The sequence below is a fragment of the Manis pentadactyla genome, chromosome 1, assembly GCF_030020395.1.
Source record: "Manis pentadactyla isolate mManPen7 chromosome 1, mManPen7.hap1, whole genome shotgun sequence".
NCBI classification, from domain to species: domain Eukaryota; kingdom Metazoa; phylum Chordata; class Mammalia; order Pholidota; family Manidae; genus Manis; species Manis pentadactyla.
This window is the reverse complement of record NC_080019.1, coordinates 198,368,262-198,382,023: the sequence shown is the minus strand read 5'-3', so window position 1 is coordinate 198,382,023 and position 13,762 is coordinate 198,368,262. Positions and strand designations below refer to the sequence as shown.

General features: G+C 51.6%; 1 protein-coding gene across 1 annotated transcript; it reads left to right on the top strand.

The window, feature by feature from the left end:
* Window positions 1-1,788: 1,788 nt before the first annotated feature.
* C1H3orf22 (chromosome 1 C3orf22 homolog) lies at window positions 1,789-6,113 on the top strand. Its single transcript, XM_036911373.2, has 3 exons — window positions 1,789-2,048; window positions 3,931-4,062; window positions 5,783-6,113. Exons 1-3 carry the CDS (start codon window positions 1,963-1,965, stop codon window positions 6,111-6,113), a joined length of 549 nt encoding a protein of 182 aa, XP_036767268.1. The 5' UTR covers window positions 1,789-1,962.
* Window positions 6,114-13,762: the final 7,649 nt, after the last annotated feature.

Below are 13,762 nucleotides of genomic sequence, written 5' to 3'. Positions count from 1 at the left end.
CCTCAGGGGCTTCTGATGTCACAATGAGCCTGTGGGCCAGGCCCACAGGAGCCCTGACTGGCGCAGGCCAGCTTCCACCCTTCCACCATCACAGAGGGCAGCTCGTGAGTAGCCCAAAGCCTGGATGGAGCTCCTTCCCAGCCAGAGGCTCTGGGCACCTGGCCGTGTGCCTCTCTGTGTCCTTGAGCCTCCCAGGAGGGCGCCGCAGCCAGGGCCCTGCCTCCACGAGTCCTCACCCTGCTGGGAGCAATCTTGGGGGGCAAGGGGCACATCAGATCTCACACTTGGTGTCTTACAGGCACCAGGGCACTCTGACCCAGCCCCACTGCCAGGCACTGGGGAGGCCGCCTGTGTAGCTGGGAAGGACTGCCCTGAGGCGGTTTGGGAAGCAGCAGGTGTGTGTGTGTATGTGCGTGAGCTTGCATCTAGACAAAATTGGGTAGATGTCTCATTAGCTTTCTCCCCCTCAACCTGGGTCCTAGCGAGTTCCAGCAGCTCCTGCAGTTGCTGGGGAGGAGGCCCGTGAGGTGTGAGTTCTCCAGAGCAGAGCGTGGGAACAGCTGACTGTGCAGACGGGTTGCTCCCAGGAGGCACTGGCAGGGAGTGGGCCGTGGGAGGGGAGGGAGACACTAAGAGTATGGGCAGCCCAGCCCAGCCCCGCTGTGTCCTTTGGGTGGTGGTGCAGAGCAGGCCTCTGTGCTGTCCCATCGAGGGGCGAGGCGGCGGGGCTGTTTGTCCACAGCTCAGGGCCACCTTGCCTGTGTGGGGGCCTGGCGCATTCCCACAGCCAGAAGTGCCCTCAGAGCTGCAGACGGGGCCCCCTGTGTGCAGGTGGGGTAGGGTATAGGCGTGGGGCACTGACAGCGTCTGCTCTAAGCCCCGGCCTGACACCAGGGCCTCAGCCAGCCTGGGCACCTGATCCTGGGGGCCTTGCACACTGGAGCCAGACCCCTGCTGGACTTCACCTGTCAGCTTGAGGGATCAGACGTGGAACCTGAGGTGCTGGCAGGTGGTCAGCATAGTCACAACCAGCTTTAAGGGCACGTGTTGATGGCACGGTGGCTGCTTAGACCACAGTGAGGCTGCATAAGCATGGCCACAGGCCGGCAATGATCAGGGGGTCTGATGGCCAGTGCAACCCCAGTGCTCGGACCTCAACCCACCTGCTCTCAGCTCTGCAGTGCACTGGGCACTGTAGGAAAGGCAGAGTGTCTGGTACGCTGCTGAGGGTGTGCAAACGGCACAACCAGTCTGGAGAGTCACTGGGAAGTTCCTTTGAAAACTAAAATTGGATTTACCAGAAGCCCCAGCAATCATATATTCCAGAGAAACTAAATTTATTTTTATTCAGAAACTTGTACATGAACACTCATAGCAGCTTTATTTGTAATAGCCTCAAACTGGGAACAATGCAAATGTCCTTCAATAGACAATAGTTAAACAAGAGTGGTACATCCATGCCATGGAATACAACTCAGCACCAAAAAAGGAACCCATTCTTGATACACACAACAACTGGGGCGATTCCATCTATGTGACATTTGGGAAATCACACAATGGAGATGAGCACAGATTAGGGGTTGCCAGGGTTGAGGGCAGAGGGCAGTGTGGCATGAGAGCCTGGTGGAGGCTGTTCAGCTGAGGAATATCCAGATTGGTGGGAACATGAAGCTGTACATGTGACAAAAGTGCATAGAACTAACACACACACACTCTCACACACTAGAGCATGTATGGGACAGTGTGGTGAGGTCAGGGCACTGGGTGACAGGCCAGCATGACCCAGCCCTCACTCAGCCCTGTGAGGCCCCCAGGGTCCCCTCTGAGGTCAAGGTTGCTGTGGTCCCAAGGGGAAGCCACATGCTTATCCTGGTCCAGGTCCCGACCTCCCCAGTTCTGATGGGCCTCCTCTTGTCTTCCAGCCATGACTGAAGGGCGAGCCAGAGCTTAGCCCCTCCTGTGATGGACTCGAAGGCCCCCAAGAAGTACTACCAGTATAAGAGCAGGAACAAATCCCAGGAGAAATTTGCCAGGAAGTTCCCATACAGGTACAGGACCCCCAGACCCCTAGGGCCAAGTCCTGGCTCCCTCAGGTCACCTGCCACGAGCATGTCCGGGGTGCATGGGCTGGAGCAGGGGGGAGGTTTCTCATCACTGGGAATTCTCTGAGCAGCTCTGTGTCAGTCTGGGTCCCCCTTCCTCACCCTCCATCCCGACCTGAGCTGAGGGCCTCTAGATAGGTGCCCGGGACCCCAGCCTCTTCCCTCTGCTCAGGTGACTCTCTCATGGGACCCACCTGTGGAGCGCACCTGTAAGCACCTGCCCCAGGAAGGTGTGGTGGGATCGGCCTGCATCGAGGGTGGGGTGGGGATAGTTTATAAAGCCCCAGGGCACTCTGGAACCAGCAGAGACCACGGGCCAGGCAGCTCAGGGCCCTGAGCCAGCAGCAGCCAGTCACTGAAGGTGTTACACAGGAAGGCTGGGTCCTGGGTCCCACCAGCAGCAGGGCTGATGGTCCTGGAAAAAGTGCAGTAAATTGGAAGGTTCTGGGTGGTTCTCGCTTTCTGAAAATCAGCTCAGAGTTGGGGTGGAGATGGGGAGAGAGCCGTCACCACACTGCTGGCCAAATAAACACTGGTCATCTGAGAAATGTGACTCCATTAAGCCAAGGTGCCCATCCACCCAAACAGCCAGAGGGTGGAGGGACAAGCAGGACACGAGTGACAAAAGGCTGGCTTCCGGAGGAATTCCTGCAGGTCCCTGGGGCACTGCGCAGAGCCTTGGAGGGCGCTGCATGCAACAAGACATCCACGTGGCCAAACGGCCCCATCTGGGAAGGCACCTGAGACCACATGTGCAGGGTGGGCAGGAAGGGGGTGTCTGGCGATGCCAGGGTACAGAGTCACCAGGTCCCGAGGTGTCTTGGGGAGCAGCACCCACCTCTTCCAGAGCTCAGTTTGGTGACCTGCGACCTTGCCGTGGCCCTCCTCGTGGCCGCACCATGCTGCCTCACGGGGTGAGCTGGGACACTAGGCTGCGCAGCTCATAGGGGCCACGCAATGGTCGTGTGTGAAGGGCAACCAAGCTAGGGTGGAAGGGGAGGCTGTGGTCACCCCCAGGGAAGTGCTGTGTGGTCCCTGAGGGCGAGTGTGGCCCCAGCCTGCCACCCAAGGGGCGAGGTGTCTGCTCTCTGGAGCCTGGGGCCATCTCTGAACCCTGAGTGGCTGCTCAGACGAGGTCTGCAGAAGGCCGGCCTGGCCTGCTGCACTCTGGCCCTCTTCTCCCAGACCCAGAGCCCACAGTCCCCTCCACCACCCGCATGCAGCCTCCGGCAGCTCCCTCTCACCTGGGCGTGCTCCTCTCGCACCTTCACCCAGGAGGGAGGCCAGACAAAGGAGGACTCCTGGCCTCCCTGAGCTGAGCCTTCCAGAGAGGACAGGCCCCACTGCACACCTGGACTGGGCACCAAACAGCTGTCCTCAGGAGACCTGAGTGACGGTCTCACACCCCTGCTCTATCACTGCACCACAGATGCTGTCCCATGAGGCAGATGCACATGGCACAGGGTGTCTGGCCCTTAGCTTAAAATGGGAGGAGCCTAAAACTTGGGGGCTAAAATGGAAGGAGCCAAGTGCCAGGTCACTTGGCTACAGTGGCTGAATGTGGCTCTGGAGCTGACTGCCAGCCACATCCCAGCTCTCGCTTCCTGGCTGTGTGACCTCAGGCAAGTCATTTAACCTCTCTGTGCCTCAGTGTCCTTATCTATAAAGTGTGGGTAACAATACCTACCTCAGTGTGGTTGTGACTTGACACATGGGTTAATGTTGGTAAAACAGATCAGTGCCTGCAAATAGAAGTTCCAGATGAGAGCAGCTCCCTCCTGTGGCCAGTGGCCACAGTCCTCCTAAAGATGCCAAGTGCCCTTTGCAGGTTCTCTTGGTTGACGGAGCGTGACCCAGAGTCCCTGCAGCCCTGGACGGGCATGAAGACAGACAGCTCACTGCAGAAGCAGCTGCCCCTGCAGAAGATGTTGGTGCCAACGAGATCCATCCCCATCAGAGGGTGAGTCGCAGGCCGGGATGCAGACCCCCACCACACCTGCTGACCGCGTGCCCGTTGTCTGGCCTTCCACCCCGTGTCTGCACACAAACACTCATCCTCCCAGCATTCTCCATGCTGAGGAAACTGAGCCCCGGAAAGGACACACCAACGTCCAGTGGTCCCTCCCCCAGCAAGGCAGCCAGGTGAGGCTGCACAGGCCCCTCAGGTTGGGAAACTCAGCTGCCATCCCTCCACACGGCAGAGGCAAAGCCAGCCGGCTTCTGGATGCCGTGCAGCCTGCTCAGAGGGTGGGGGCATTGGTGGGCCCCACACAGGGCAGCACGTGGCCAAACACCCAGACACTCTTGGGAAGATGCCCCCGCACAGACACAACACATACTCGCCCTACACCAGGACTCAGGTCTAGATCAGGCTCACTAGGCTGGCACACTCCAGCTGTTACATGCTGAGGGGTCCCCACCCGCCTCCTCCTAAAGACCCCGGTGCCACCTCCTGCAGCTCCTCCAGCAAATTGAGAGTTGACTCCAGGCAAAGAGGGCCCCGGGGCCAAGGGCAGTGTCGGTTCTGATGGGCAGTGCCCTTGGCCCCACACTCTGCATGTCCCCTCTGGCAGGTCACAGAGGTGAACACACAGCACCCCGAACGGACCCCCAGAGGTGGACATGCACACGCACATTTGCACATGTGCACGCGAGGACACAGGAGCACGGCTGCCCGCCCGTCCCTGCTCACACCAGCTCCAGCCTTCGCCCTGGGTCTCAGCACCCCGCCCTCACTCGACTGCAGGCTTGGGCTCTGAGTCTCGGAGCTGAGCGGGCAGGAGCTGAGCACTGTGGCTGGAGTCTGAGGGCATAGGTGTCCCTGGGGCTCAGCTTCTGCTTCTGCAGAACAGGACCAGCTTCAGGCCGGTGGTCCTGTAGGTCGTACACCTACTGAGGCCGAGGATGGCATCGGCACCTGGGGGGACCACTCTGGCTGTGCACGGGGAGCCAGGTTCTTTGTGCTGGAGTGAGCAAGGGACAGCGGCCTGCCCCAGGGAACCGCCGTCCACATGCCCGAGTCTGGGAGAGGCCCACTGAGGGGCCCCCACATCAGGAGGGTAGGCAGGGTCCAGAGCAGCTCTCCAGGAGGATGACCTGGGGCTGAGCAGGAGGACGAGCTCGCACTGTCAGGGAGCCGCAGGAGGTGGGGGGCTCCGCGGACCCACCAGGGCCCAGCACGTCCTTGCAGGAGGAGCATGCAGGGGGCGGCCATGCAGCCTCTGTGGAAGGCAGAAGCAATGGGGCACAGGTGGGAGAGATCCCACCACATCCTATCCCCTAAACTCCTGCCAGTCCTTCTGCTGGGGAACTGAGCAGAGTCCAAGGGTCAGGGCCTGGAGGCCAAGGTCAGCAGAGGCCAGAGAACGGTTGGGGTGGAGGCAGGGAGGGTAGACTCTCAGGGGGAGGGGGCCGCACCAAGCTGGCGCACCTATTGGGTGCTCTAGGATGACACCTGCCTAGTGCTGGGCAGGCCTAGGGGACCAGGGCCCTGGCCGGGTATGGGGCAGGGCATTGGGAGGCCACTGGGTTGCTGGCTTGCACGTCTCTGAGGATGGTCGGTGGGAGGGTGGCAGAGGCTGGATGTGGGGGACCCAGGCCGGCGGGTCTGGGCTGGGGGCAGCCTTGGTGGTGGCCCTCCCTGGCCTTTGGACCAGTGCAATTCTGTGTTGCTTTTCTAGGTTTGGGGCCCCAGACTTTACATCACTGTTCTGCTTCCACCCACCGCCGCCATCACCCCCGAAAAGTCTCTGGGAACTCAGGCTCTTGAGACACAGCTTCCCCCGAGCTGGGCGCCAGTGCAGCCCAGCCCTCCAGGGGCCTCCCCTAGCCCCTGTCCGTGCAGCCACCCTCTCGGCCACCCAGACCCTGGGCAGTGGCCGCAGAGGACTCCCTTCTGGGCAGAGGGGGACTTCAGAGGTGGGAACAGCCCTGAAGGGGCTCCCATCTCCTCAGAGACCACACCGTGCAAATAAACCTGGCAGGTTCAAATCCCACCTCTTCCTGGACTGATCACTGTGCCTTTCTGAGCCCCCATCTTCTCATCTATCAGATGGGGTCATGTTTAGTCTTGCAGGGTTGGTGTGATCATTAAGAAAAGTGTGAATGTCATTTCCAAGAATTCATCCCAAAGATATACTCACCCGGGTAAGTAGAGATACTTGGATAACAATATTCATTATGGTGCCATAGGAAATCACAAAAGATTGGCAACCACCTAAATATCCATTAATAGAGGCCTGTTAAATTTTACCATAACTGCACCCTGAAATTCGAGGCAGCCATTAAAATGAAGAAGCAGCCCTTTATTTACTGATCTGGAACAACTTACAAAGTACATGAAGATTTTTTTTTTTTAAGCACAGCACAAGAATGTATCTGATATGCTACCATCTTATGGATTTCAGAAAACTGGGTGTGTTGGTGTGGATGTTCCTATACATGGATGATGGATGTCTACGTGTGTGTGTGTAGCAGGTAACAATCATTGCCTTTGGGTAGAAGTGGAGAGCTTGGGGACCGGGCCTGAGAAGGCAGCATACCATTTTCTGAGGTTTTAATACGTAAACTAGATACCATATTGTTGGTGTGTCACAGATTCTGTAAAGAAAAGTAGTATGGAATGAAACAGGTATAGTCTTAGCCTGCCCAGGAACCAGAGACTGGCATGATCTCTTTGGATTGGTATGTAGGATGAGGCCTACTGAGATGTCAGAGTTTCTCCTACCCTCTGTCCCATGAACCAAGGGACTAGAAGTCCCCTGGAATCCTGGGGAGGACAAATAAAATCAGGACACCAACTGCAGCCCTGTCCTCGGACAGAAGGCTGAGGGGGACCCTGGAGATGACTAGGGTGGCCACACTTAGCAAGGTGGGCAAGGGGCCCTATTGTTCTGGAAGGTGGAACGAGGCCCCTTGTGGAAGGATGCTGTTCCCAGGCCCCAGGGAAGGATGGGGGAGTGGTTTGTGTCTGCAGGAAGCAGAAGTCAGTTTTGCTGTGCACTCCTGGGGGTCTGGGGCCTGGGGAAAGGGTGCAGAGGGCCGGCACAGGGTGGGCGACCCGTAAAGAGCCCCTGGCTTCCCTCTCTTCAGGCTGGGGAGACAGCACAGTGTCTGGCAGTAGAGCCCAGACCCTGCAGCAGCCCCTCAGGCCTGCAGGAAGCAGAGGCCCCAGGGTCCCCTCCTCTTGGGGTTGAATCCAGATTGATCTCCATTTGGACTGCAGAAGCCTTATGGAGCTTTCATCCAGTGTTTAAAGCTTCCAATTTCATAGATACAAATTACAGGGACTTGTGCCTGATGAAGCACAGCGATGAACGGGCCCATCTTTACACCTGCCATGAGCTTTGCTCCCCCTGCCCCTGCCTCCCCTCCCCTCCCTTCCTCCGAGGTGACCACCTCTTTCTCCTCCCCTTTTAAACAGAGTGTCTCAAAACAATGTGCAGTTTTCTTTTTTTTTAAATGATATAGAATTCTATTAGGTATGTGCAACTTTTTTCTTCTCAACAAGTTGCTAAGAGTCACATGAATGCATAAACTCATTTAATCACTTAGTTTTTGCTGTGTGATACTCCAGATCTGCCCATTCTCATCCCAGTAGGGGTGTGGTTGTTCCCACCTCTTGCTGCTGTGGGTGCTGCTGCTCGGAGCATTCCTGCTCTGTCCCCGGGCACGTGTCCCCATGAGGAGTCACCGGCCAGGGGGCTCATGAAAGCCACCTTCACCAGCTCACACACACCGGGTTCCCGCATGGTGCTGCCCACACCACGAGCAGCTAAGAGGAAGGAGCTCCTTCGGAACCACTGTGTGCTGCTCATGCTGTGGCCCCCGAGTGTTCAGGAAGTGGGTAGGAGGGTGCACAGGGCTCTTCCAGCATGTGGGTGGTTCTGTTGGTAGGAAAAACGCTTATCAGTCACCCAAATCCAGAGTCATAAAATGTGTGTGGTTCCTCCCCTGTGATTTTATCCTAAAGAAAGAATGTGTAGGGAGTCAGGCACTCTCTGTTGGTCCTACTGTGTGTGCTATTTATATGTATATGTTGTCTTAAGAAAACAAACCCTTTAGGAAGCATGCAGTGTAAAAGTACTCATGGAGAAACGGGCAACAACCTAAATGGTGGCCAGGGATGGTTTAGCAGTGTTTTCTCTGCAATTTTACTCTGTGAATGTTGGAAGTGATCACCATGGCCTATACAGCAACGTGAGGCATTCCCAGCACAGCCATGCACATCCGCGGCTGTCCTGCCATGAGCACTGTTACAGGAACACATGAATCAGCAGGTGGTGAGGCCTCCTGAGGAGCAGCCCAGTGACAGTGCGGTCAGGGGTGTGGCTCTGCCTTCTAGAAGTTTGTTGCCTGTGCGGGACAAGGTGTGTGCACGGACGTCGTAACACCAAAGGACACAGTTAACTGCGTTGATTCCCTGCCTAGGTTGGGTCCCCTGCCCCCTGTCCCCTCAAGCAGACCTGGAAATAAGGATGTGGATGCAAGTAGTTTAATGGGGAGGGGATTCAGGGAAGCCCCACTGAGAGGTCGAAGGGGGAAGCAAAGCACAGGGTGTGCCACTGAGCTGGTTGCCACTGCCGGGCGGGGCTCGGGGTGTGGTGGGGGTGTGGGGCTGGAGTCCCAGGGCAGGACTCCACAGGCCATGCCTCCATGTGACTCCCCATGGGGGGCATAAGCTGCAGTTTGCACCCTCCTGCTTACACCAGACCTGGTTGGGGGCTGCTCAGGGCATTAACTCCCTGCACGCCCAGCATCACTGTGCCCAGGTGGTCGCAACTGGGAACACACCAGGCATGCCCTACAAGCAGTTACAAGGGATGAGGGCTGGAGGATGGCGGGGAAGGCTGTTGTGCCCAACCTCCCTGTGGCTGGACATGGCAGTAAGGCTGCACTCAGGTCAGTGGGATCTGACTGGAAATGGATATACAATCCAGTTTGTCTTCAAAGGAAACCTGGTTGACATTGTGATGCTTGCAAAATGAATGGCTCACTCTCATGGACCCGGAGGAGGACTATGTCCTCAGGATGGGGGAGCAATAGGAGAGAAGGAGCCCATGCCCCCAGTGGCTCTGGGGGGCAGCCACCCCACCAGTGCTGCCTGCCTTCCTCTGGACAAGACAAGCTGCCTGGTTCAAGTCAAAGCTGTTAAGTCTCTGTCTCAGGCAGATGCACCTTCCCCCTAGTAAGAGAGCTCCAGCACAGTGGGAAAGGCAGCACCTTCAGACCTGGGCCCAATCCGAGCAGCTAAGGGTCTTGCCTCTCACCCAGGGCCATGCGGCCAGGCGCTGCAGCCGGCAGCTCAATCAACTGCAATTCTGACTGAATGATGCATGCAATACTGTTGTTGCAAAGAACCAGAGACGCATTTTAGCAAAATTCTAAGCCATGGTGATATGCCTCCCTAGAAGCTGCCCAGTGACAAAGCCACAAAATAAAACTGAAAAACAAGACAAACAGAAACAAACCAACACCGTAACTGCAGACATCTGGAAAACACTTTCTGGGCAAAGAAAGGAGAAAGCCGAAGAACACAGAAAATGATTTTTTTTTTTTTTTATTAAATAATTATTTTTTATTGAAGGATAGTTGACGCACAGTATTACATTACATTAGTTTCAAGTGTACAACACAGTGGTAGAACATTTATATACATAATTCTAGGTTCCAGCTATCACCCTACCAAGCTGTTACAATATCTTGACTATATTCCTTATGCTATACATTACATCCTGGTTACTTATTTATTTTACCATTGGAAGTCTGTCCTTTTTTTTTTTTTTTTTTTGTGAGGGCATCTCTCATATTTATTGATCAAATGGTTGTTAACGACAATAAAATTCTGTATAGGGGAGTCAATGCTCAATGCACAATCATTAATCCACCCCAAGCCTAATTTTCGTCAGTCTCCAATCTTCTGAGGCATAACAAACAAGTTCTTACATGGAGAACAAATTCTTACATAATGAATAAGTTACATAGTGAACAGTACAAGGGCAGTCATCACAGAAACTTTTGGTTTTGCTCCTGCATTATGAACTATAAACAGTTCAAATATGAATACTCATTTGGTTTTTATACTTGATTTATATGTGGATACCACATTTCTCTCTTTATTATTATTATTTTTAATAAAATGCTGAAGTGGTAGGTAGATACAAGATAAAGGTAGAAAACATAGTTTAGTGTTGTAAGAGAGCAAATGTAGATGATCAGGTGTGTGCCTGTAGACTATGTGTTAATCCAAGCTAGACCAGGGCAATAAAACATCCACGTATGCAGAAGATTTCTCTCAGAACAGGGGGGGTGAGGTTCTAAGCCTCACCTCTGTTGATCCCCAATTTCTCACCTGATGGCCCCCCTGCGACTGTGCCTGTCTTAGGTTGTTCCTCCCTTGAGGAATCTTACCCGTCTCTGGCTAACCAGTCATCTTCCGGGGCCATACAGGGAAATGTGAAGTTGGTAAGTGAGAGGGGAGCCTTATTGTTTGAAAAGGTTAGCTTTTACTTCTTTGCATATTTATGTCCTGTGGCTTCTATGCCCAGCATTTGTCTTGAGGTATCTTTACCACTTGGAAGAATTATGATACTCGGTAAATTTGATATGAGGCACGAATTCTATTTAAGGGTTGTAATTAGGAAGGAAGAAGAAAAGCTATAGAAGTAGCAGGCAGAAGAAAACCTGGGAAGATTGATTATTTCTTTGACATATCTTCTTGTAGAGTAACTTCAGCATGTATAGGTTTTAAACTACTAATTAAATTGCGCACACACATTAACATAATAGGAGTATAGTTACATAACCAAAGCATATCTGTAATTACCAGCCATCTCCAGTGAAACCAAGAAAACCAGTTAGGCACCTTAGGCATTTGTGAAAACTTATCTATGATATGGTGGATATTGTCCAACTGAACTTGAACAGTCTGAGAGAAATCAGACAAATTAAAACAACCCATTCCTAGGGACTGTTCACATCCCATATGTTCTTTTAACAGTAAATAGTCTGTAGTTGTAAGACTTTGGAGCGCTACAATTTGCACTTCTCCAAATTCTTGGTTGAGTTCCAACAGTATAGATCCAGTCAAATTTGTTGTTTTACTGTATGCACAGGCCAGCTTAGATATCTCCTTCTTCATTCCCATGGCAAGTCCAGGAACCGGTGGGATGAGTGCATCTACAGCTGTAGCAGTGTGTGGATCTTTGTTGGGGTTTTTTGATGATCATCTTCTGGCATGAGTCTTCCAGAGAGTGCAGATGTTGGAAGTTCTTTTTCATACTGTATCTTAGTTCATTTTCGGGGTAGCCCAATTAGGCTTTGATCCTCTGTATAAACACAAACAGACCCTTTGCCTACACTTTTATATGCCCTTTATACCCTTGTGTAGAACTCGTTGGAGGTTACCACACAGGAACTGCCCTTTTTTTTTTTTTTTTGCTTTGTTTTTGGTATCACTAATCTACACTTACATGACGAATATTATGTTTACTAGGCTCTCCCCTATACCAGGTCTCCCCTATAAACCCCTTTACAGTCACTGTCCATCAGCATAGCAAAATGTTGTAGAATCACTACTTGCCTTCTCTGTGTTGTACAGCCCTCCCTTTTCTCCTACCCCCCCATGCATGTTAATCTTAATACCCCCCTACTTCTCCCTACCTTATCCCTCCCTACCCACCCATCCTCCCCAGTCCCTTTCCCTTTGGTACCTGTTAGTCCATTCTTGAGTTCTGTGATTCTGCTGCTGTTTTGTTCCTTCAGTTTTTCCTTTGTTCTTATATTCCACAGATAAGTGAAATCATTTGGTATTTCTCTTTCTCCGCTTGGCTTGTTTCACTGAGCATAATACCCTCCAGCTCCATCCATGTTGCTGCAAATGATTGGATTTGCCCTTTTCTTATGGCTGAGTAGTATTCCATTGTGTATATGTACCACATCTTCTTTATCCATTCATCTATTGATGGACATTTAGGTTGCTTCCAATTCTTGGCTATTGTAAATAGTGCTGCAATAAACATAGGGGTGCATCTGTCTTTCTCAAACTTGATTGCTGCGTTCTTAGGGTAAATTCCTAGGAGTGCAATTCCTGGGTCAAATGGTAAGTCTGTTTTGAGCATTTTGATATACCTCCATACTGCTTTCCACAATGGTTGAACTAATTTACATTCCCACCAGCAGTGTAGGAGGGTTCCCCTTTCTCCACAGCCTCGCCAACATTTGTTGTTGTTTGTCTTTTGGATGGCAGCCATCCTTACTGGTGTGCGGTGATACCTCATTGTAGTTTTAATTTGCATTTCCCTGATAATTAGCGATGTGGAGCATCTTTTCATGTGTCTGTTGGCCATCTGTATTTCTTTTTTGGAGAACTGTCTGTTCAGTTCCTCTGCCCATTTTTTAATTGGGTTATTTGTTTTTTGTTTGTTGAGGCGTGTGAGCTCCTTATATATTCTGGACGTCAAGCCTTTATCAGATGTGTCATTTTCAAATATATTCTCCCATACTGTAGGGATCCTTCTTGTTCTAGTGATGGTGTCTTTTGCTGTACAGAAGCTTTTCAGCTTAATATAGTCCCACTTACTCATTTTTGCTGTTGTTTTCCTTGCCCGGGGAGATATGTTCAAGAAGAGGTCACTCATGTTTATGTCTAAGAGGTTTTTGCCTATGTTTTCTTCCAAGAGTTTAATGGTTTCATGGCTTACATTCAGGTCTTTGATCCATTTTGAGTTTACTTTTGTATATGGGGTTAGACAATGGTCCAGTTTCATTCTCCTACATGTAGCTGTCCAGTTTTGCCAGCACCACCTGTTGAAGAGACTGTCATTTCGCCATTGTATGTCCATGGCTCCTTTATCAAATATTAATTGACCATATATGTCTGGGTTAATGTCTGGATTCTCTAGTCTGTTCCATTGGTCTGTGGCTCTGCTCTTGTGCCAGTACCAAATTGTCTTGATTACTATGGCTTTATAGTAGAGCTTGAAGTTGGGGAGTGAGATCCCCCCTACTTTATTCTTCTTTCTCAGGATTGCTTTGGCTATTCGGGGTCTTTGGTGTTTCCATATGAATTTTTGAATTATTTGTTCCAGTTCATTGAAGAATGTTGCTGGTAGTTTCATAGGGATTGCATCAAATCTGTATATTGCTTTGGGCAGGATGGCCATTTTAATGATATTAATTCTTCCTAGCCACGAGCATGGGATGAGTTTCCATCTGTTAGTGTCCCGTTTAATTTCTCTTAAGAGTGACTTGTAGTTTTCAGAGTATAAGTCTTTCACTTGTTTGGTTAGGTTTATTCCTAGGTATTTTATTTTTTTTGATGCAATTGTGAATGGAGTTGTTTTCCTGATTTCTCTTTCTGTTGGTTCATTGTTAGTATATAGGAAAGCCACAGATTTCTGTGTGTTGATTTTGTATCCTGCAACTTTGCTGTATTCCGATATCAGTTCTAGTAGTTTTGGGGTGGAGTCTTTAGGGTTTTTTATGTACAGTATCATGTCATCTGCAAATAGTGACAGTTTAACTTCTTCTTTACCAATCTGGATTCCTTGTATTTCTTTATTTTGTCTGATTGCCGTGGCTAGAACCTCCAGTACTATGTTAAATAACAGTGGAGAGAGTGGGCATCCCTGTCTAGTTCCCGATCTCAGAGGAAATGCTTT

Excerpts from the sequence above, each read along its gene's own strand:
- C1H3orf22 (XM_036911373.2), top strand. The coding sequence starts at position 1,963 with ATGGACTCGAAGGCCCCCAAGAAGTACTACCAGTATAAGAGCAGGAAC. Across the intron at positions 2,049-3,930 it reads GCCAGGAAGTTCCCATACAG|GTTCTCTTGGTTGACGGAGC; the intron begins GTACAGGACCCC and ends TGCCCTTTGCAG. Across the intron at positions 4,063-5,782 it reads AGATCCATCCCCATCAGAGG|GTTTGGGGCCCCAGACTTTA; the intron begins GTGAGTCGCAGG and ends TTGCTTTTCTAG.